This window comes from Phaenicophaeus curvirostris, chromosome 2 (genome assembly GCF_032191515.1).
Source record: "Phaenicophaeus curvirostris isolate KB17595 chromosome 2, BPBGC_Pcur_1.0, whole genome shotgun sequence".
Taxonomy (NCBI): domain Eukaryota; kingdom Metazoa; phylum Chordata; class Aves; order Cuculiformes; family Cuculidae; genus Phaenicophaeus; species Phaenicophaeus curvirostris.
The window spans coordinates 53,667,524-53,691,858 of record NC_091393.1 but is presented as its reverse complement, the minus strand read 5'-3'; the positions used below and the strand labels follow the sequence as shown (position 1 = coordinate 53,691,858).

At 36.5% G+C, this 24,335-nt stretch overlaps 1 protein-coding gene across 4 annotated transcripts in view; it reads left to right on the top strand.

Annotated features, from left to right (window-relative positions):
* Window positions 1–24,335, top strand: part of SCAF8 (SR-related CTD associated factor 8) — a 102,907-nt gene that overhangs the window by 5,675 nt on the left and 72,897 nt on the right. For all 4 annotated transcript variants that reach the window (XM_069852096.1, XM_069852097.1, XM_069852098.1 and 1 more), the window contains exons 2-4: window positions 17,974–18,057; window positions 19,606–19,650; window positions 23,871–24,032. In XM_069852096.1, coding sequence (XP_069708197.1) covers window positions 17,974–18,057; window positions 19,606–19,650; window positions 23,871–24,032 — 291 coding nt within the window. The remainder of the gene's footprint in view (window positions 1–17,973; window positions 18,058–19,605; window positions 19,651–23,870; window positions 24,033–24,335) is intronic.

The window sequence follows — 24,335 nt, the reverse complement described above, 5'->3', positions numbered from 1 at the left end:
TGAAATTTGTCAGTGGAAGGGACATAGCAGTCACTGAGCATTTGCTGGCAATGCTGTTGTGTCTGTATTCTTACTTGCACTTTATTGTTTGTTGGTCACATTTATCATGACATTTCTTTAGAAGGTATGTTCTGTGTGGCAGTGGGGTACTGTTCAGTCAATTACAATTTCATAAATGTGACACTTAGAAATAACCTACATTTTAATTACTGAGCACAGGAGTATAGGTGCACAAAAGAACAGAAGTGTATATAAAATATTCTTTTAGGCTGCTTTATTTAAATAGCATATTCTAAGTCACCAAGGCATGTTTTTTGTGAAAGAATGCCAGTTGATGCTAAAGCAGGCTAAACCATGTGCCTCATGAAGATGCTAAATAGAGATTGAGGCTGAATATCTGGGAAGGGGGGAGGGGAAGAAAAATACTTTTTGAAATGAGGAACTAAGGCTTTGATCAGTGCTAGCAGTTATGTACGAGAATGGTGGAAGGACGTGTAAGCTACTCCATGGCAAGATATTTTTCTTAGATTCTGCCACATGTTCCACACTGGCTGAAACACTTGAAAAATCTGCAGAGGTTTCTTCCTAGCTGCTGAGAAATGAGAAAACTTGTGCCTTTTTCCTCTTACCTCTCCCCAGTATTTTAACAGTCATAAAAAATGTGAGCCTTCTTTCAAATCTTCTGCTGTTTTGGAGGACTTTGCAACTATGATACATTTAAAGCTTTATTCTTTTATGTTTATTTGATACTGCATTTATGGTCTGATACTCGTAAATTTTGTGGTAGCAGATAGGGTTGAAAGCTTTTGGTTTACCTTTTATTGTTTTTCAGAAGAAAAAGTTAATTTGGTGATATTTGTGTGTGCACGTGGACCTGCATACGTCTGAAAAGTTGTCCTTGTTTTTCATTCTTAACCTCCGAGGTGGATGTGAAAGAGATCTTTGATTTTATTTTGTTTTGTAATCTCATAGTGCTCCTCCGAGGAAAAAACACTGAATCTTGATAAACTGTATGAATCTAATTGAGAGACAGCAAGATGTGTAAGCATTTGTTAATTTCCATTTTCCTTTTGGGACCATTAAGAGCAGTATCAATGAATGTAAATATTTCACTCTGTTGTGTCCCAGCCAGAGTTGAACTTTGCTGGCTCTCAGCTACTGCTTTTTCTTGAAAGGTCATAGGGAGAGAATGCCCTTTTCTCTTCAGAATACAGTAAATATTAAATGGATGTTCATCTGATTAAGTGTCTCCATGTGTGCTGAATAAATATTTACAGTTTTAATATCACATTCTCAAAGACTGATCTGACCTTAGACTTTCACCAGCCAGAGAATCTTGACTTCTGGCTTTGTAAAGGCATGGTCATGCATGACTTGTGTTAAAAGCCCAGAATGTTAGGGTTTTTTTTGTGCGTATCTTGCTCAAAGACCTCATTTCTTTTGTGAAGTAGTGTAGGACAGATATTATTGTATTTCTGCCTTCGATACGTGAGCCTTAATTTTATTCTTATACTGTGGTCTAGATTAGATCCCTATGAGTCTGAGAGGGTAATGTAGATCTCTGGATTCACTTACAACACTCTTGAGTTGTAACTGGATAGTTACGAGTATCGATCTTACTTGCTACTCATTTAAAGAGCAGTGAACCATTTTCTACTTTAAAACAAATGCACTTTTGAACTACTGTTACTTCAGAACCTTTGATTTTCACCTGCTCACTAAGATCATGCCTTAGGCTGCAGTCTTTGGCAGAGTACTTTACATTATCTTAACAGCTCTTATTTGAGTTTGCCATGGGCAATCTGTTTTCCTGTGGCAGTTGTAAAAGTGGAATCTAGTAATCCAAATGGGTTTCTTACAGAGAAAATATACCAAATATTCAGAACAAGAATGTTTGATAAAGCAGGTCCAGGCACTTGATTGCTTTCATGAGGATTTTTTTTGCTTAAAAGGAGGCTCACCTTTTTCTTCTCTGTAAAATTGACCCATCATTCTTCCTCCAGAAAGCCACCAAGAAATTTATCCTAAGTGGATGATCCTTGGTTAGAGCCCATGTTCTCCACCTCAGCAACCACTGGTGTAACTCCATTGTGAGATCTGGGACAACGGTGCATAATTGTCTGTTCATGTGTATATCCAGAGTTCAGCAAGCTTGGCTTCCAGCTCAATAAAGAATGTTTGTTCTTGTTCCTCTATCAGAACTTTTCATGATTTGCACATGCATTTCTTTCCTTCCATTTCTTTGCTTCTTTGCAGCTGCTTTTCTGCAGTGTTTCTCTGGGAGCACTGACAGAAGCAGCGGCTGTCAGCTGGGTAACTTTATTAACCTTATTCAGAAACTGCTTTTACTCTGTAGGATATGTGTTCTTTAAGAGAACAATAGGGTCTTTGCTGCTGCTGTACTAGTTCTTGTCCTCACCTATCCTTGCCAGTTGTTCTGACCAAAAGGAGACGTTATTTTCAGTAGAGTTTAAAAAAGGAATTGTTAAAATTTGGAGGGAAGAAGTAAGTGGAAATGAGTGCAGTAACACCATGACCCTCTGTCAGATTTATGCCCACCATAACTGTTTATTTCTTGTAATAGCATGATCTTTCTGCTGTTAGACTTCTGGCAAGTGGGCTGCCATTTGTACAAAAATGGCAACTATGGATATACAAAAACTTCTCACATTCTTTCTGATTTTTTTTTGAGAGTTTGCCTACGGAGCTTACCTGGGTACAGGTTTTGATTGTATGTTTATTATTATTTTTTTAATTTCCAAATGAGTGTTACTAGATTGCTGTCTTTTATCCTACCTTTATGATTATACAAACAATTAGCTCATGGGCATTTTAATGATGCTTTGACATTCAGAAATATAAATATTTTTAATATAATAAGATACATATGTGGCAGGTAAGGCTTGGCACCTTTGTTGTGTTCACTGTTGATGTTTTTTTGAGGGTTGGCAGAGAGTGCTCTGGTAACCGTTTACAATGAGGCACAAAAGAAGTTGCATAGAAGCAGAGGGGCAGAGGTGAGATCCAGGAGGCAGTAGGAGCAAGGAATGGTGGTTTGGGTGCATGAGGACTAAAAAAGTGTAGGTTGGTAGCAGCTGAGAGATTGGAGACACCAGTTTTGATACCATTGAGCTCGTTTATTATGAAGTTCTGTCTGTAACATTAGTTTTGAAAGATCGGAGTAAATATTCTTTTATAAATACTGATGACAGCTGCACAAGGTGTTTTATGCAGTGCAATGAACAGCTGTCTTACATATTTGAATTGGAGTTTATAATTGAAATAGTGTGCATTTTTGAGAGAGTCATTTCAGAATATCCATCTTTTTGTGTTGTTTACCCTAGAGATCAATGTTTCCAAATAGTGTTCAATTAGAGTTGAATTGTAAGCATTTCTTTTTCTGTTGTTGTTGTTTTCTGGTTTTAGGGTTTTTTTGTTACCTTCAAAAACTGAAGTAAAATTAATTATGTGCATCCTTTGCTTTCCATCCTTATTATTCCATAGCTCATATTTTTTTTATTTAAAGAAGGACAAAATACATAAATTGCTGCTCACTATAGAGCTGTTGGTTTAAAAATTTTGGCTTCATGATATGACTTTATGTAGCTCTCTTGATGGATAGGTTAGAATTTAGTACACTAGATAGAAATACAGTTCTAATATTTTTGTATTAATCTGACTGTAGAGAAATCTGATATGTAGAGAAATAATCATACTTATAAATCTTGTTGAGTTTTCCAGAGGTTAAACCCAAAGAGCTTAGAATGTATTAACCAGGTTATTGGAAGCCTATGGAAAGAACTGATCAGACTGAAGTTTTTCAGAGTACCGAATCTCCGATACCTATCAACAAAACGAAATTAGTTCATATGAAAAGGAGTAGGTTATTCTTGGAATCTGCTCTAAATTACAGCTTTGGATAACATGTTGATTTCTATAGCTTGGTTACCAGAAATACGGTGGTAGCCACTGCTGCTTAATTTTCAGAAAAGTGAAGTGGAACGCTTATCAGGAAAGGAGGTATATTTATATAACAAATGTATTGGTGGGAGAAATCCAACTCACTATAAACCATGATTTAAAAAAAAAAATTAAATCATGAAGTTTCATTGCAAATGCAGGGGATTTAAAACCATATTCAAGGAGAAAACATTTTGAAATCAATATGACAGGATAGCTTTTGTTGTGAGCCCTAAAAGCAGTTGACGGAGAAAGTATATGTCTTCCATTTTCATAATGTTTAGGATCTGTCCCTGTATTTCATATCTCACAATTGTTTCCTGTTGGTGAGCTAGAATAAGCTGTAGAATCATGATCAAATGTTGATGATGGAAATTGCCCATATGGCAGGATCAATGAGAAAATAGCAGGAAGTTAAATACTCTTGTTATATTCCTTGTTTTCGTATGTGACACGCTTTCAGAGATCTTCTGGACTTTTTGATCAGTCTTTCTGTTGTTGGGAGTTTAGGCATTGGTAAAGTGCTCAGTCTTGCCTAGCTGTTTCATGTGTTCTATTTAGGTTTTTCTAAGCTTTTTGTTCAGTAAACATGCAGTAAACATCCTAAGTTACTAAGGAGAGAATAAGGGAAATTGTGTTTTATAGCTTGTAAAGGGCTAGGTGCAAGTGTATGCTCTAGAGGCTATTTTGAAGTAAACATCGGTTTCATAGTTGTGTGCAATTCAGGAGACTAGAATTTAATCCATGTAGTTTCTTTAAGCTCTAGGTTTATGTTCATAGTCTATTTATACAAAACAGGTAGTACCAACTTTCTTTGAAAGTAGTAATGAATAGTGTTTACAGGAAATTGTAAATCGGCTGTAATATGCCTTTTGACTCAAATATATGAAAACTAAAATGGAATTTCGTCATTCCATCTCAAGTTGTTCAGATTCAGTAATTTTGAAAGTCATAATTGTGCTTCTTCAAAATGAAGGAGATAAGGGAAGAACAGCAAAGTTAGGTGGTGGTAGCACGTTACTTCTTGTGCTGAAGGAGCTTAATTGCTCATACACTTAGGTAGGATGAATATGCAGGTGCCTTCTTCAAATATAAATGTATGTGAAAAGCAGCTGTGTAATACATGATGTGTAGGGGGTAAGCTTTTGTATGGGATAAGCTTTTCATTTGAGTGTTCTTGGTTGCTTTTAAATTTTTAATAAATCAATTAAGTGTAACAGTAAAGGGAAGATGGACGCAGGGGATATCAAGCATACTGACTTATTGTTTTAGGTTTATTAATTTAGGCCACATATCATGCACTTTCAGTGTTTGAAAACAATTGTATTAAGATAGTTGCTGTCTCCTGTGCTTTGTTTAAATGTTGGATTTTGGCAACTCGTATGGTCTTGTTGATTACTCGAAGGAAAGAACTTTTCATTGATTTCCTTGCAAACTGAAATACCTTATGCAGAATGGAGCATCTGCCATTCTAGTCATCCAACATGCAGATCTTCAGTATACTTTTTAACATATTCATGCAGTGCAGAGAGCAGCAATGTGCTGTTTGGGTTTAAATAACAGTTTTCACTGTTAGGTCCTAGTCAGCATCAAGGAAAAATCCTGTTCACTGATGGATGAGCTCATGTTAATCAAGTGACTTCTCCTAGTGAGTAAGTTTCAGAAGAGCATGTAAAATGCAACATATCAGAAATTTATTGATTTTTTTCCTTTTTTTTAAAGCAGTAACTGACAATACTCTTTTCTTGTTCTTTGCAGTGTGGTGGTAGAAATATTTGGTAAGCAATCCAGTGACTATTTCTGTACATACAATTGCATTTTATTTATTTTAATGCTATGGATATTGTGAAAGAAATGAATTTATTAAGGTACTGTGTATTAGGCTTGACTTCTAAGTATTCATTTAGGTACCGTGTATTAGGCTTGACTTCTAAGTATTCATTTTTGTCTTTTGCCTATTGAAATTTCAGACATTTGTTATTATATACAATGTCTGGTTAGTGTTGTGGCCTGGTAGCAGCTAGAGGAAACTGTAGAAATATTTCAGTAGAGATATGTGTAGTTGATATTCCTGACACCTCTTCTGATCATTATCTCATACTTAGAGATTGGACTGAGTCTTAGAGTATCAGTATCAAAATGCTTTATTCCTTTGATCAGTGTAACAGTGCTAACGGATATTCATCCATATGAGTATCTGTTCCTGTGGATCACATGAGACCAGAGGTGTTCATAGCTTTCAAGCCTTCTAGTCTTATATGAAAATGTAATGAAAAAATTTTTCCTAGCCACTCTTCCCTTGCGTTTGTAAGATGTGGCCAGAGGTATGAAAAAGGATATATGACGCTGTAATTTAATAAAGTTAGTACTTTGTTCTAATTTTTACTCTGTCTGACTCTATTGCTTGTTGAATAAGAGTGGTGAAAGATCTTGGAGTTGACTGCTGGACTTTCTAGAAATGTAGTACGCCATTGCTTTCTGTGGGGATGCAGCAGCTTGCTCTGTAAGCGACTGACATCCACAGAGGGTGTGGTTCATGTGCATGCTGCCTGGGCTTTGCTTGAGAAACTGTAGACTGTAGTTTAGCACTGTGTAGCATACTGCCTTGTAAATTACAGGTATTTGCCATAGAGTTCATTTATTGAGCACTTTGTGAATTATAGTTGTAATGATAAAAATATTGTTTGCATTACTGAATTTGAAATACTACTTTTCTTAAAAAAATTAAGAGCAGAAATTGAATGCTTTAGCTATATCATCAACCTCATCTTTTGCCTTTCCCCTGTACCCAACGTATAACTTAAACAGCTACCTTAATTTCTGAACAAGCCCTCATTTTTTCACCCAAAGCTTGGAAATAGGACTTAGTTTATTTAGAACTATATCGGCAAAAGGGAGTATTAATAATGCTGTTAAGCATAGCTTTTATGTACACTGGAATACTGCGTTTTACATAGTTTCTCATCTCTCAATAGCATTGCGTTCTGCTCTGCAAATCATTACATTGTTTTATCAGAGAGAGGAAAGTAGAAAATTGTGAATATAATTGAAAATTGTGAATATAATTGGCTTTATTTGCCAGCCTGATCTTTTCTTGGATATGATACTTAAATGTACATTTTTGTAGTGAATCTATGTAACTTAATGCATTTGGAACCTGTTAATTCTGAAGGACATGCACGAGGAAGTTACAGTTTTCCCGTTGTCCAGCAAACGCATAAAAAATCATCATGAGGACAGTTACCCACCTATTTCCAGATAGTATTGATTGACTGCAATGTAAAGAGTGGTATGGAGAAGCACTTGTTTTAGGATATGATACTAAAAACTGAGCCTCAAGGCTTTTTTTTTTTTTAACTAATATTAGAACAAAAAAGATATCTCAGTTGGAGGCGATGAGAAGTGAGTAGAAGTATTTGAATTTGAAACAATACATAGGTGAATATGATACAATGAGGAACTGGTGTGACTTCTGTGAAAGAAAATAATATAAAATGTATGTTAAATTTTGTGGTTTTAGAGAATTAGAAAGCCTGTGAACAGGGAAAATACAGGTGATGTTACTTGGATTTCTAAAAAGTTATTGAGAAGATCCATCCCCAAAGGTCTGAAAAGAGGCTGGATTGCTTTGAAGAGTATTGGTGGATACTAAAAAGGGGAGTGGGAGAAAAGTTAATGTGTAGAAATAAATTCTTTTTTTCATTATGGACTCTTATGTTGATTTGTGCTGGGAATCTGCATTTCAATATATTCATAAATGCTGTAGTAAAGTAGTAGAATGAGGCAAAAAACTTTGTTGACAGTATTAAGTAAAGCAGGTTGTTGGTACTTATAGATGGCACCCTGCAGTTTCATCAAGTTAAAAGTACTAAAGCAGGCTGGAAGATGGTGTGAAAAAGGCAACCCTTACTTTATGTACTCAGGGATGGGCACTGAAATAATATTATTTGCTGATTAATAAGATCTTGCAACTGAAATGAAAATTTCTGTTCAAAGTTCAACAGTCAAAATAGCAATCAGGATCCTAGAAACTGCTAGGAAAGAAATAGAGTTGTTATACTTCCGGTACCTCCTTATCTTGTGCCATGTGCAGTCTAGTTTGCACCTCATAAGACCATGTTGATGGAACTGCATGTACGGAGAAGGGCAAAAAGAACAGTTGAAGGAATGGAACAGGTCTCTATGAGAAATTACTAAATATTAATACTCCTTTGGGGCTAGAACAGGGTGACTGGAAGATGATGAGTTAGAGTTCTATGGTACTGGCAGTACAGAAGAGGTAATTTACTGTTATTTTCAAATGCAGAAGCTAGGTTAATCCAGTGCCACCATTGAGCACAGTTTCATATCAAGAATACAGAGTTTCGTTACACAGGTTTTGATTAAACTGTGTGTCTTTACCAAAGATGTTGGGCATGAAAAAGATTTACATGTGTTGAAAAATAAATAGATCTGAATTCTCTGTGTGGTGAGGAATTCAGAGATTTTATGAAAAAGCTCTCTTAGGCTGGCACAGAATCACTGAACTGTGGCTTGCTGGTGGCTACAATAATATGAAGAGAAAGTATCACTAAAATGGCAACTGTATATTACCTTCCACAAACATCATCTAATGCATGCTGTTTCCATTAGTTTTATCTGAACTAGTGGTATGCATCAGTAAATAACACGTTTTCTACCACGCCCTAGCATAATGAAAAGGAAGGGGGAAGGTGAGGAGGTAAAAATAAATTATTATAAGAAGGTAGAAAGGTGTTAAGAAATAAAAACAAATTTAAAAGAGGGAACCAGTGAGGCACAGAGAAAAGCAGTCCTGATAGCAGCTATCACTTCTTGGTGGGGTCCAAGTAGGAGTGTCTCCTTTTGGGTGATGCTCAGCCCCAGGTATGTTTAAACAAAGATCTTGAAACAGTTGCAGGTCTCTGTTGTCAAACTTCTGCTCTTCCTGTCACTTGAAATTGCCAAGGTGACTAGGGCTGGGTGAAGTTTGACAAGAATATCCCAAGATTTGGTAAGGAGTTGCATGTCAAGAGAGTCTGTGTTTTGAGACATTCTGGAGGAACTGGAAAAGAAATGTGCCGTATTTGAAATCTATCTGTTGAGAGGGTCTTCCTTTCACCAGGGAACAGGCATGAGTCAGGATCACGCGAGCATACCTGAGCATCTGTGACTCAAGTCCTCCACTGAGAGTTTTCTAACTTACTTTCCTGTAAGCAGTAGACTTAGTTAACAATATAAAGTACTAGACGAGGATTTTGTCACGTTCTTGTGGCAGTAAGTTGTGCTACTGAATGTTTTGGTTGGAGGAGTGAAGCGCAGTTTTACAGGGATGTTTTTTGAGGCATGATTTCAAGGTGAATTGATTAGCTGCTTATGCACCCTACTAAAGAGACATGAGAAGGAATTACCAATAGTTTTGGAAACCCTCCAAAGTTTGACCCTCCGTGTCTCTCTGTTATGTTTCTGTACCAGTTGAATTACAATAAGAACTTCTAAAATAGCGAATTTATTTTTAGAATTCAGACAGTAAAACAATCAGTTTAAGAGATAATCCTACAAAACCAGGATAAAAATCCGCCCTTAAAACTGCCTGTTACTTTGATCATCTTGAAGACTTTCACAGCTTTTTGTCTAGTAAGCACGTGGCCATTTGGCTGTCATCTGATTCTTCTTTGCAAGATCATTACCCTCAGAATTGCTTTCACTGAAACAGATAAGTATTTGGTGATGAGTGTATCTTTATGGATTCGTTTTATCCCCGAAATACCATTCGGATTAAACCGGTCCTTATAAGGATTTCCTGTGATTTGTTTTCAAACATGCATACTTATACCAAAGGTTTATTTATTGTCCCCCAGCTAATTATCAAAACAATGATGTGTGTAGAGCATGGCTGGATGGAAACATGAAGAAGGAAAGCAGTGAAACAACTTCCCCCTCACACAAATTAACTGCTAATTAATCTGGTCTTTCCTTTTGCTATAAATGGGCTGGGAAGATCAATTTGTATTTTGCAAACAATACTCAAACTACAGTGTGTTTAGAACTGAGCATGTTCAGTCATCTAGAATACTTGAGACAGGCAGTTCAGAATCCTGTTGACAGCTTTCTAGAATAAACTGATAGAACATTAAATTTTCATTGGCATTGCAATGAAATGTATGCTACCATTAAGTGTGCTGAGTTGAAAAAAACACTGGCACGTTTTAAAGTAATTTGAAAGTATTCTCTTAACTTATTCTATGCTTTTACTCACAGACGAAAGTAAAATTATTTTGAAACGGTCATATGGGAAGCCTGCATTTAACTTTCTAACTTGATTATTTAACACTTGTTTTTTCAAAAACTGAGCCAACAGTTTGGAAATGGTTTCTTTTACCTAAAGAACAGTCAGATTCCTTGTGACTTGTCTCCTTTTGTGTTATACTCCACTGCTTCACCCCACAATCAAATTCTGTGGAAGTTTAGGTTTTGTTCCTTCTTATCATTTGTGTTCTTTGGAAGTCATTAATTTTATTTTCCTTTGGAATCAGACATGCAGTTTCCTTTTGTAACTCAGTTACTTTTGTGTAACTTTTTGCCATCTACCTTTAGAGAAGGAATGTCTCACGTTTAATTTTTCTGGTTATGTGCTGTAGTTTAAGAATGGACAGTACAAAATAAAGCTTTGTGTAATTTTGTAATGGGTTTTTATATTTTTTTTTAATCAGGATTTAACCTTTCAGTTCATTCAAGTCAGTTGATCTTGACTGAAGCACCATTCTCTCATTCTTCATGCTGTGTTTCTGTTGTGGTAACTTTGCTCAGGAGAGCCTTTGTGTCAGAATGACCTTTGGGTGAATACATTGCTCTTTGCAGCAGTGCTCTTTTCCAGGCAAATATTGGGGGACTATTTCTTAGATATTAGGCGAACTGGGAGATAAATATTGTTTTTCTTTAGGTTAGCATATTCTTTTTAGTCTCTGGTGCAAAATCAATTACTAAATAAATGGGAAAAATTAATTTATCCTATAACGTGTGAAGTGGTTTCTGATTTATATATTTTCGTATATATATAAAATCAAGTGGAGATAGATGTGCAGTGTTCGTAGAGAAGCTTTTATTCTCTTAACTTGCATTTTAAGAAACTGGTCCAGACTGTGGTGCTCACTACAGCAGTGCCTCAGATTTCAACAAATTTCTGCACTTAGTATTTTTTTTGTGTAAGAAATTATGCAGGTACTTTCCCTGTGCATGTCTGCAACTGTGAACTTATGAAATTAACTAGAGAAAATGGCTTTTGTTTTCTATCAATAGCGAGCAGATACTGATAATTTTTTGTCTTTTTGGGCAAGTGTTTTGAAAGCTTCTGTGTTCATCCAGAAAAGCAGGTAAATAACGAGTCAATGGAATTAGACAGCTTTTCTTTGTAATTCACAGAATCATATGGTAGCTCAGCTGTAAAGCATGGGTTTGATGTTTTTTGAAGTTTGCATAATGGTTTGTGTCTGCTCCTTTGCATTCTTCTTCCAGCCTGTATTGTAAATGTGACTAGTATGCTTCTAAACCACTTCAATTTTTCCTAGTTTTGTCTGCCATTGGAAGATTACAGTGTATCACTTTGACCCACTTAAATGAACTGTATTTCTATTGGGGAAAAGATGCAACTGCCTGATGTAAGAAGGCTCAACCTTCATTTAAATACATTGTTTTAAACAGAGAGCTGCATGTGATTTTCCTTCTCTGTCTCCCTGTGCCTCCCTTCTACTTCTCCCTCTGTACTCAGCACTGGTGAGGCCGCTCCTTGAATCCTGTGTTCAGTTCTGGGCCCCTCACCACAAGAAGGATGTTGAGGCTCTGGAGCGAGTCCAGAGAAGAGCAACAAAGCTGGTGAAGGGGCTGGAGAACAGGTCTTATGAGGAATGGCTGAGAGAGCTGGGGTTGTTTAGCCTGGAGAAGAGTGGGCTGAGGGGAGACCTCATTGCTCTCTATAACTACCTGAAAGGAGGTTGTCGAGAGGAGGGTGCTGGCCTCTTCTCCCAAGTGACAGGGGACAGGACAAGAGGAAATGCCCTCAGGCTCCACCAGGAGAGGTTTAGGCTGAACATTAGGAAAAAAAATTTCACAGAAAGGGTCATTGGGCACTGGCAGAGGCTGCCCAGGGAGGCGGTTGAGTCCCCTTCCCTGGAGGTGTTTAAGGCACGGGTAGATGAGGTGCTGAGAGACATGGTTTAGTGTTTGATAGGAATGGTTGGACTCGATGATCCGGTGGGTCTCTTCCAACCTGGTTATTCTATGATTCTATGATTTTATACTAGCAAATGGGTAGCTAACTGTATTTTATGCAATTGCTAAAGAGTGGGTATGTTTTGATGTGGTATCTTGGCATGGGGTTAGAGTTGGTGTAAACAGTTCATGAGTGAGTCAAGTCACTCCAAAGTATGCCAGAGCTGTCCTACCAGACTAAGAAAAACCATGTTTGGCCGCCTGGAGCTGCATCCACCAGCCTGACTCTCACTCATTCCTTCCTCATCTCATTTGGTGGGTTCCTCCAGTCCCATCCTTCCCAGTTGAGTTCCATTACTCAGTTTGTATTGACATCTGCGATCCCCTTAGTAATCCTGTTTGTGAGCTGAAGAGTCCTAGCCACCATTATTCTTCACTTAGAGGCTTCTGAGTAGTTTTCGTTATCCTTAGTGATTTCATGACAGCCTTGAAGACTGGAGGGAAAGGCAGAAATTCCAGAAGTATTGAGAGATTGAGAATGCCCTGAAGGTTAGTACAGTTGCCTAAATAATGTTGTTCTAAAAGTCCATTTGCTACTTTTGCTATTGAGGTTTTTCTGGTTTACAGTTCAGGTGATGACTTCAAAGAAAAGGCTTATGTATCAGCATATCCCTTTCCTAAATGGCTATAGCCAGCTTCAAAGCCAGTCCACTACTTAATGTTTACTTGTTGTTAATTTCTCTGGTCTTTTATTACTTGTTAGTGTCACTGATGTTCCTCTGCAGGTTTTGTTTATCTGACTTTGTCCTGTCCTCAGCAGAAATGAGACTCTATTAATAGAGATTTTCCTCTCCATTAAAAAAAAATGACCGTTTATTCAAATAGTTTGCTGGCTTTCTTTAAGGAATGATTGGTCAGGTTGTTTGTCGCTCAAGGGCCTGTTTAGCAGAGCGTAGTTTCTTTGGAGCCTTTAGTGAGAGATCTTTTTGGTATATGTCTTTTGGTAGTCCAGGTGGACCGTGTCTGTGATTTCTCAGTGCGCTCATTGAGTCTTCCAGAAAAGGGTAAGAGACTGAGATGTGGCCAAATGAAGTTGCATTCCTCCAGGAAATGCATTTCCATCAGCCTTTGATCTTAGTACAGAACTCAGTCTCATATTTGGAGGCAAGGGGACCTCACAGGAGCAGCTGCTTAATTCAGCAGAATACCTAAGCACAGCCCCAGGAAGCTGTGTCAGGTTTGGGCAGAACATTTCTACTAATTCTAGTTGTTTTAGTAATTTATACATTTTTTTCTGGTACAAACATTGAACCTAACCATTCTGTTGTTTACTAATTCTCCACTTGAGCCCTTGTCAGAAATTCATGTTGCTTTTCCTGTCTTGTAGAACTACAAGATTTGTTTTAAGTGAGAATTCACAAATCACAGCTATTAGGTCTTTAATTCTTGATTTCTATTCTAGCACTTCATTATTTATCACACTATGCACTTGTTCTTTACCTTCTTATAAACAAACTTGAGGGGGTATTGATATGGGAAGTCCCCTCAGTTTTTCCTCAGTCTGTTGATCTAAAAAAGAGAAGGGTATGGTTTATCTCCTATGAGTCCTTCTTTATATGCTAATTGTCCCAGAGGAGCACACTAATAGATCTGTTATTCCTTCTCTCTTCTGAAAAGGGCTGATTTTTATGCTTTTTTTACTCCCTGTTTATTTCACCAACTTGATTCCTTTATTTTTTACATGTGCATTACTAACTAGAGCATATTATCACTTCACTCTGCCTTCTCATGCTTTGGACAGCACTTCTGATTTTCTAAAACATAACATTTTACTTCAGATAGTTTCACTGACTTTACTATTTAGCCACGTTACCATTTCTTCCTAGTTTGTTTAAAGGTTGCTTTTATGTGAGGGCAAGTAGTTTTTTTTCTGCCAGTGACCATGAATGCCTTAAAAAAAAAAGCATCTTCAGGAAATAATTACAGCAAACTGTTTTGGCTAAGCATTTGTACAAAAGGAAGAAATAGGCCAGAATATAAGCACAAGTTTTAAAACAAAAATTTATACATATATTTAGCTTTTATTTTCATATTTTATAATCCTGAATAAATTTCAGTTGTTTTGCTTTAACTGGATTTGAAGACTATATGGTTTCTTTAAATGTCCAATGTCTTAAACATCATCTGTACTAGAAGTTTTCATTAAGTTTTCATAGAGAGGCAACTAGGTCTTGCTTCTCTAGCCAGCCTAACAGAGGAGCAAATGGATGCGATGAGTGAACTATTTGATGTATAAGGAGTTAGCTGGATGGCAGCATCCAAAGAGTTGCAGTTATTCACCCAATGTCCAAATGGATGTCTGTAACAAGTGGTGTCCCTCAAGGGTCCATATTGGGACCAATGCCATTTAACGTCTTTATTAATGACATAGTGGGATTAAATGTGCCCTCAGCAAGTTTGCAGATGACCCCAAGCCGAGTGGTGCAGTTGATATGCTTGAGGGGAAAGAATGCCATCCAGAGGGACCCTGACAGGCTTGCGGTGAGGGCACACATGAACCTCATGAAGTTCAGCAAAGCCAAGTGCAAGGCCCTCTTGTACTTGGGTCAGGGCAGTCGCCAGCATCAGTATAGACTGGGTGGTGAATGGATTGGTTGAGGGCAGCCCTGCAGAGAAGGACTTAAGGGTATCAGTAGATAAAAAATTGGACGTTAGCCAGCAACATGTACTCACAGCCCAGAAGGCCAACCGTATTTGTGGCCAGCGGGTTGAAGGAGGTGATTTTCACCCTCTACTCTGCTCTGCTGAGACCCAACCTGGAGTACTGTGTCCACCTCTGGGATCCCCAGCACTGGAACATATGGATCTGTTGGAGTGGGTCCAGAAGAGGGCAATGAAAATAATCAGAGGGCTGGAACACATCACCTGTGTAGAAAGGCTGAGAAAGTCGGGTTTGTTCAGCCTGGAGAAGAGAAGACTTTCAGGAGACCTTATGAGGCCTCTCCATACTTAAAGGGAGCCCTGTATCATTTGTAATAAACTGTGGTGGGGTTGTCTGTGTTATGTAGTTAAATTCTGTTTAACACTAAAAGTCTAGGTTAAGAAGTTTTAAGAAATATCACATTTCTTAGTTTTGTAAGTGGAACTTGAATATTATTTTTTTCAAGAGAAGTGTTGCATTACATGTTGTAAAACTGCGTGTAGATACTTCACACTGAGCCCTCACTTTCCCTTGTACAAATGCAGCTAATTTGGACTTCTGCTATACAGTGACAGACCTAAACCATCATTTCTAAGTGAATGTACTTCTCAAAATGACATTTATAGGAAATTAAATGTTCCTTACAGAAAATTAAGGAAAAGTAATTAAAAATAATGATCTTTTTGTTTTCTTGGCTTCTTCCAGGTAATAAATTTGGGATTTGTGTTTTCCTTTAAATGGCTGTTAAAACCTGGAACAAGTGCATCAGTTGTCCAAAAAGTCTTTCTCTACAGAACTGTGTTATTAACTTTGCTTTTTCCCTTCCTTCATTTTTTTTTCTAGCTTGAATTACCTGTCCTTAATGATAAATTTGACTCTCTGCTACCTGGAATAATGTAATGGGATGCTAGCAACAACCCATGTTACCATTTTGGCATATTCCAGATGTGTAATACTAAAATACTTGACTGCACACAGCTGATGGTTCAGAATCAGTTGTATGCAACTCTTCCATGTTTTCCAACACTGTGTTGTAGCTTTCTTTGAACTGCCTTGTCTCCTTTTTTTTTCCTGATCGTTTCAAAACTGTTTGCCTACTTGGTGGTGGTACCAGCATGTCTGCTTCAGTTAGTGGTTCTGCTCCTTATAGCTGTGCATGTCATAGGTGGAGAAGCTGATGTTTGTATTTCTTCTGGGACTGTTTTCAGACTGGCAAGGTGGCTTCTTGAATCGAGGCTGATTTCACATTTGTTCACATATCTGTGAATTGCTTTTACTAGTATTTTGGGCTTTGGGAGCATGCTAACCAGGAGTACCCAAACTGACTCTGTTAAGGCACTGCTAGAGCGTAAGCAAAATTTTTCTGGCACTGTAGTGGCCCCAGAAGTACCTGTGAGTACCTGGAAGTGAGGACTGAACTATGAGTATAAAACAGAGAAGACACTAACTGGAGACTCTTGTTTTTCTGCCCCTTTTCTCCCTTTCCTCCCTGGTGGTGAAGAGCATTTCTTTTAGTTGAATTCCAGAAGCATATTGTTTTTTGTTGCATAAGAAGCACACAAGTAATTCAGAATATTTTGCAACAGCAATTAACACTAGCATAAGTGAGAAATAGTAGCGGTTGTTTTAAAAGTGGATGTCTAGCTGTGAACTGGTTATAATTTCACTGTTTTAATGGAAATTCTTTCAAGCTGAGAAGACATATTTGGATGAACCATATTTTTTCAAGCTGTTTTTTGACAGATATACAAAGTTTTAGTTAAAACTGATTTTGGTAGGAAATAAGCGTCTCAGGTTTGTAGGGAGGAGAAATCTTTATCTTTTGGTATTTCAGATATGACTGAAGAATATCTGCATTGCTCAGGGTGTGTAGTAGGAGAGGAGAGGGATCTTTTTGCTTTGTTTCTGTTTTAATGACTGATTTATGGAAAAACTCACAATTCTTCCTGTCTTTAGGAAAGAAATAAGAAATCGTCTATGGACGGTCTTCCCTGCTACCAAGGCAGGCTCTGGTTTTGAGCTAATGTGCTTCTAAATCTGTGTTGTAAACAAAAATGCAATGTAAGTTAAGTCATGAGTATCCTTTAGACCAGTTTGGCATTTTGTATCTGGACTTCTCGTGCATGAAAACAGCAAATACTACACAGTCTCTTGTCTGTTAACATCTAGGGTTGAAGGAGAAAAGAGCAACATTTTGTTCAGAGCTGTATCTTGTGAATAATCAGATGTTTTCAGAGCAAGTAAATAGTCCTGGGCGATGGAGTCCTGACTCAGTGTGAAAGACGGAGTTGTTTCTAATTACCACCTATCAGCCATAGCTATGAAGTTAATTCATGTACAGATCTCACTATGTAGCAAATTTATGATCAATATCTATCCTGCTGGATTGCTTCTGCTAGGAAGATGTATGTATTAGTAAAAAGAACACAGTTGTTACTGCATCCTACCTACTGGTACTGTTTTGGTGGTTAGTGATTAATGAAGCTACAAAGCTGCGTTTAAAATTGAGAACCCAGATGGAATTTTGCTTAAGCATTTGTAATACTTATGTTATATTATTTCTTTGAGTTAACACAGTGAATGAAGAAAGTCTATGCTGTTTCCAAATCTGCTGTTGTAATTGGCAAAATTGCTACATGGACATTCTCACTGGGTTGGATTTTTGTGTTAAAGGAAAATAAAAGTGTTTTATTCAGCAGACATACTATGATGAACATAGGCTAAGCTTCTGCTATTGGTTCTGTAAAGGTAGTAAAAAATATTTTTTACTCTAGAAAGAAAAACTTAATGAGAACTATGGTATTTGCATATTACATCTATTTTCTTTGTAACTTCACCTGCAAGTGCATGCTGTATGTAGTGCTAGTAAAACTAGATATATAGTGGCCATTGCAAAGAAAAGAACTAGTATCTTTTAAGCATTTTGGATCTTATATTATGTTTTATTGGGACTTTTTTTTTTTCCTTAAATGGGGATGCCTTTTCTGGCGTAATATATACTTAAAGTGCAATGAAAATAAGTAGTGACATTTTCTTGTGAAAAAACAACTGCTTATAGCTGCACAATATGTTTCTCATGACTGACTTAATTTTCTTTCTTTTTGCAGTTGTACTCGCTAAATGATTATAAACCACCCATTTCTAAAGCTAAGATGACACAGATCACCAAGGCAGCAATCAAGGCTATAAAGGTAAGAAATTGGCCACTTTCTTTTGACTTCCTTTCTATTTTTTGTCTGTGTCAAAGTAATTGGATAGTTTTAAGAACTTACTTTAGAACTTTCCACCTCCCTTGCGTGTAGAATTTCCAAGTTATGATCCAATGTGATAGTGATGGAATTATCAGGAGTGTAGCAGAAGCCTTAATTTGTTGTGTGATTTTCATTTGCTGGTTGTCGTATGTGAGAAAGAATTCTAATAATGTGACTCTTCCATCAGATCTGAAAGAAAGGAGATTTTTTCCTTCGCTTTCAAAAGGAAATACTGACATTGCCTGTGAACGGATATATAAATATAAGACTAGAGTTCCCCATCTCTGACTTTCTCACTCTCTCCAAAAAAAAAATAATAAATAAGATATGAAATCTTTGGATCAATTCAGTTTTTTAAGTTATTTTCTTTTCAGAAATTCCAAGTATACCTTTTCGTGGGTGTTGTTAATAGATTTTATTTTTTTGTTACTTGGATACAAATTGTTCTTAAGTTTTAGCATTAGTACACTAATCAAAGACTTTCTTGCCGCAAAGTGTAACTAATTGTCAAACAGCAATGTAGCAGCAGCAAACAGCTCTGAAAAATTATGCCATTAATGTTAAGCATTAAAACAAATGGAAACTCATTGAAAGTTGGAGAGGTGAAGAGGAGAATAGGATAAAAGCGAAAAAAGCCAACTAATGCTCTTGCTGCCTATGTTCCTTTACTGAGTGTGCAGATACATTTTCAGGTCATTGAATCCATATTGGTGTTTTGTAATCTGGAGAGAGCTAAATTTGACGCAGAAGAATGAAATTCACTTTTCTTACATAAGGGGAGTCTATGTAAATTAAAGTCTGTTGCAATCTAGTGAAAATGCTAAAAACTTGTATTGAACATAAAGTAGTAAATGATAGCAGATGATTCAATAAATTAACCAATTAAATCATACCAAATGTTTTATGATGTATTTAACTTGTAAATCCTGCTTCCACGCTTATAATTTCAATAACGACATTTAATTATGTAGAACAGTTACTGAGATGATATAGAGCCATTGTAATGATATGTGAGATTTTTTTAAAAAAAACCTAACAAGCCATTTTAAAAGAAAAAGTGTTCAATAGGTGTTATAAGGTCTTCCTCTACTCAGTTTTTTAGATTATTAAAGTGAACAGTTGGAAGGGAGCTGAGATGCAGAGAAGAGCTATGCTTATTAACATTAGGCTAACGTCTTCAGTCACGTGCAGTGAAATAACCATATGTTTTTGAAGGAACAATTATATTATTCTCTTAGCTCTCACTAAATCGGTGCATGTTTTTAAAAAAAATCCAATGTGAAAAGCCTTCAGAAGGCAAGAAAAAGTGAGATTAGCTTTTTTAGCTGTTAAATGGTCTATGGAAAACAGCATACTCAGCTGTAGATATTGGATTGCTTATTAACCAACTAAAGTTTCTGATTCTGGTTTAACTATCAATATTGCATGACTTGAACAAGTATATGCATCTTCAGGTTTTCTCTGTTGAAATATTATTTTATTTTCCAGTTCTACAAGCACGTTGTGCAGAGCGTTGAGAAATTCATTCAAAAGGTAAGGCAGTCATGGGTATTTTGTCATAGCACTGAGAAAAATGTCCTCAATTTTGGATTAGAGAATGTTGAAGAGCATTCGGTTTTAGGTACACGAATGGATTAATATTTTTACCACGTTTGTTTCAATTTCTAGTCACATTCAATTTCTGCTAGTAAACAGTAGTTGATCATAACTTATGATACAGAAGGACAAATACTTTGTCTTGATGTACTTTGATTTGAATGATTATGCACACAGTTAATGGACTATTATCTGTATGTATTCACTGAATGTTAAAAGAGGCTGTCACTGTAGCCGATGTGAACAGCTGACAGCGAAAGAATTGGCAATGGTTTGGCAAGAGATAGTTGCTTTTGCTTTTCTGCTAGGTTTTCCAGTAGATTTTTGAAGCTGAAGGGAAGATAACCATTCAGTCTCACCTTTTCTGTAGCAGGAGATGTAGTATTTCAGTTGGTGGTTCCTGCTAGTAATTTAAAATTAAAAAAAATTGTATGGCTAGACTTTGGGAAGATGCAGTATTAATTTAAAGATTCTGAGTAACGAAGAATTTTACTGCGTTTTGTTTTCTTGCAACAGTTAATTATTCTCGAGTAAAACTACTTTTTACCTCCAGTTGGAAATCAATTCAAGTTTGTGAGTCTTTCCTCCTTGTTTGCATTGTACCTGACTGTTCAGTTGATCATTTTGGTACTGAATTCCTTCTCCTTGTGATAATAGGAGTAAATTATGATCACAATGCCATTTTATTTTGACAAACGATCTAGAGAAGTTAGTCTGTTAAATTGCATCCAACATAGCAACATTTTCTTCTGTTGTCCATTTTATGAAGCAGTCTAGATTGCTCTGTGTCAGTAACCTGGCTTCCTCATTACCTTATATTCCCTGGTGCCCAGAGTACGCTGCAGTGCCTTTTGGCGGTGGTTGGGTGGTGAAAATGAGGTTCAGCTTCAGCCTAGTGTTTTTAACTGTCTCAGAATAGTTAGAGTGAACTATTTAGGTACTAGAACATCAGTCTGACGTGAAAAAAGTGTCTTATGTAGGTTTCATGGCAGTTGTAAAGACTAGTAGTAAACTTTACCATCACTGCTAGGGTTTTGTCAAATTTTTGTCTTTTGAGGCATCGCCTCTGACTTAAGAGAAAAGGGATCAATAGCCTCTGATCTGTGTTTAATGTTAAAGGTGGGCATAGGAGGATGAGAGCAGATGTAGATTTCCCCATCTCTGATCAGTAGCACTTGGCAGTTTTATGTCCCGACATTAATCTGAGATTGCCTGAGTTCCAAATACTACTTTCTAGTTGCAGTGTCTGTGATTGGCATTTCTCTTTTCAAAGGCATGAGAAAAGGTTTATCTTCTGAATGAAAGAGTGGCAGTTTGTCAGAAATTGTACTGATTGTTCATGACGGTTCTGCAAGCTACCAAGGGTATGGGTTATTTTCAAGCATTTTTGTTCAGTGTCCAGTGTTGCTTGATGAGGTAGTTGTGAACTGTCCATTGCTGGTTAGAGAGGGTAGATGTACGTTGGTTTCGATAACTTTGTTGATGATCATTTTGGATTAGATGTTTCCTTTTGGTGAACTTCATGTGTTTTCTTCATTATTTCATGAATGATTTAGTGAAACACTGGAATTATTAACATAAAATAGTAAGTGGTTATTTCAGTAGAATTGGAGATAAGCAGATGGAAGCAAGCCATTTGATATTTATAGACTGAAATTGTATGTTTGGAAGACAATTGGATTATTTTTCTGGAAGCAATCGCTTCAAGTTAAAGCTCAAGAGTACTGAACTGTCTGTTAAAATCTGCCATAGTCTTGTCTAGAGTAATGTCAGTACCATCTCAATTAGTTTACTGTTTGGTGGGTTTTTTTTTTGACTACTCCAAAATTTTCTTTCTTTGGAATTAATCTTATGGGGTTACTGAAATTTAGGTGAAATAATTGCCCATGCCATTCTTGGTTTTGTGACTCTTAATTCACTGGTTGTTTTGGTTTGTTTGTTTTATTCTCTGGCAAAACATCACTTCAGGGGTCAAATGACTACATTTCATACAAGGAACGATGTTTCACTGTTAGAGCAAGACTTGAGTAGTTTATTTGAGTAATCAAATTATCTTATTGCTTTGACTCACTCAGAAAATGAGTGAATATTTGTTGTGTAAAAGGTGTCTTATCTGAGATTAGGGATATGAGGTCTGACACAAAGAAACCTCTGGACTGTGACTGTACCTTTCTATTTACCAAATTAAGAAAACAAACTATGATCACCTTCAAAATAGTTCCGTTCTGAGTTGACACAGCTGTATATAATGCTGACAATGCTCAACGCAATTCCACAGATTATTTTCTGAAAGGCTGTTGAGGATCTCTGTCATTTTTGCTTTCACATCTGCTGTTGACAAAAAATAGGTTCCTTTGAGCACCAAGCTGGATAGGTGTTCAAGCACAATGACGTTGTTATTAGCTAAAAACTGCTTCATAAAGCATTGTGGACTGATGTGCTTTCTTGATATTAACTTGCTGTTCACTCTTGCACATTGATATTTTCTGACTGAGGGTAAGAAAACCATATTTGAACAGGCATCCACTAGTGCTGAGTGAAGTGATTGAGTTGAGCCTTGTCTTACTGTGGGAGGTTAGAACAAGTTCTGTAACCATCTCTCTGTCTCTCCCCTCTTTGTTCCCGAGCTCTAGGATTAGTCCTGGGGTCTTTTTGGTCAGACCTCATTTGCAGGCTCGCTGCCTCAGTTGTAATTCTTCCTTTTAGTCAATTTTTCATTTGTGTTTTACTGTCTTTTATTTCTTATCATCTGTATCATTGTATTAATTATCATGTTTTGCTTTCTGCATGTGCCGTGTTTTTAAATAGCCCACCTAAAGTACTTACTGAATTTTCTTATTAAATAACTGTTTTTTCCTAACTTCAATATTGTTAAAAGTTGCATACCTGTATGCTTTGTATGCAGAATACTTTTATTTTTGATAATTAGCTAAAATATCAGTAGCTACATTACATTGAAATGATTCTCTGAACACAGTGCATTTATATCCAATTAGATTTTAATTTTCTAAGTTTAATAATGCACATTTATTCTTAGAAGGACACCACACACATTCTTAAAAATAAAGAATGGCATATTTAAATACACTGAACCATGTTTAAAGACTAGATAAATGCTTTATCAAGGTTGCAAATGTTAGGAAATAAGCACTTTTCAAAACAGGAAGCTTTTTTCTAGGGTATAATAAGATTAATAGTCTAAAGACTTTGTTTGGCACTGGATTATGGATTATGAATTTAGTGCATTGCATAGTATGTTTGTAGACTACCTGGACCAGAGGTGGAATGGGTGTACTTCCCCAAGTCTTCTGTAGTACCTTCTGTGATAAGTGTATACAACGAATAATTCATGAAGTAAATTCATGTCGTAGAATATTCTGATGATGACTTCGTTATATTTTTGTACCACTTTTCATTCTGTCTTAAAACTGGTTGTAGTAGACTGGTGCAATTACTTTGCAATTAAGAGACAAAAGATTTTAGCTTTAGTTGTTAAGTCAGTAAAATGCATAAGTGAGGAGTATTGTAGTTAGCAGACATACTTTATTAACTACCATGATATTTGTAAATTATGCAAGCTTTCTAGAGTTCTAAAATAACTGTCACTGGTATATTCTCAACCAAACAGATGTCCAAATAAATATTTTTTTTTTCCTCACAGGAAAAGATATACCACATGCTCATTACAACCATGTAAAATGAAATAAACCAATGTTAACTTTAATGTTGATTTAAATAATAAAGAAGCACAAAAGTATTTTGAAGCGTATTTATAGCTACTCTCAGTTAAGAAGTTGGTCCTGTTTTATGCTGTTCTCTTAAAATAGATGTGTGCTGTTAAAAAGGGTACGTGGTTCATGTGCTAATTATGGTCGCAAGATTCTAATAAGTTAATTTTTTAATGGTAGAAAGTTGATTTTAAACCATTTACACATTTGCAGAATACCTATAGATGTGATAATTCAAACCTTAACCTGGCTGTTTTTGAGAGTTCTGTTTTTCAGAAAATTTATTTTTCAGGAAAATTTATTAAATAGGGAACATTTTAGTAATACTTTGACCCATTTAAAAACTAGAGGACTGTTCATATTTACTTAGCCATTAATGGTTTTTGTTATTTGTCACATGTGCATATTTTAAAATATTGTTCTTTCTAGTGCAAGCCAGAATACAAGGTACCTGGTCTGTATGTCATTGACTCCATTGTGAGACAGTCCCGGCATCAGTTTGGACAAGAAAAGGATGTATTTGCTCCAAGATTCAGCAATAACATCATCAGCACTTTCCAGAACTTGTACCGTTGTCCTGGGGATGACAAGGTAGATCACTTATAGATCTTACTAATTAAGACAATCTTTACTATGTTGTCTATAAAGAATAAAGATTTTGATCTTATTTTCTGCTTGCTTGAGTGGACCTAATTACAGACTTACACATTAATATGTATTTCTTTAATTTTGCTTGTCTGGCTGTAGGGATGGGGGAAGACACATCCAATTAGTTTAAATAGACTTGGTGGAAAGGTTTTCAGGAAGACTGGGTGGATTTGAGCTAATGTATTTTGCTAGGGAAACATCAGTGGGCATGTGGTAGGACAGGGAGTTGTAATCAGTCTTTTATTG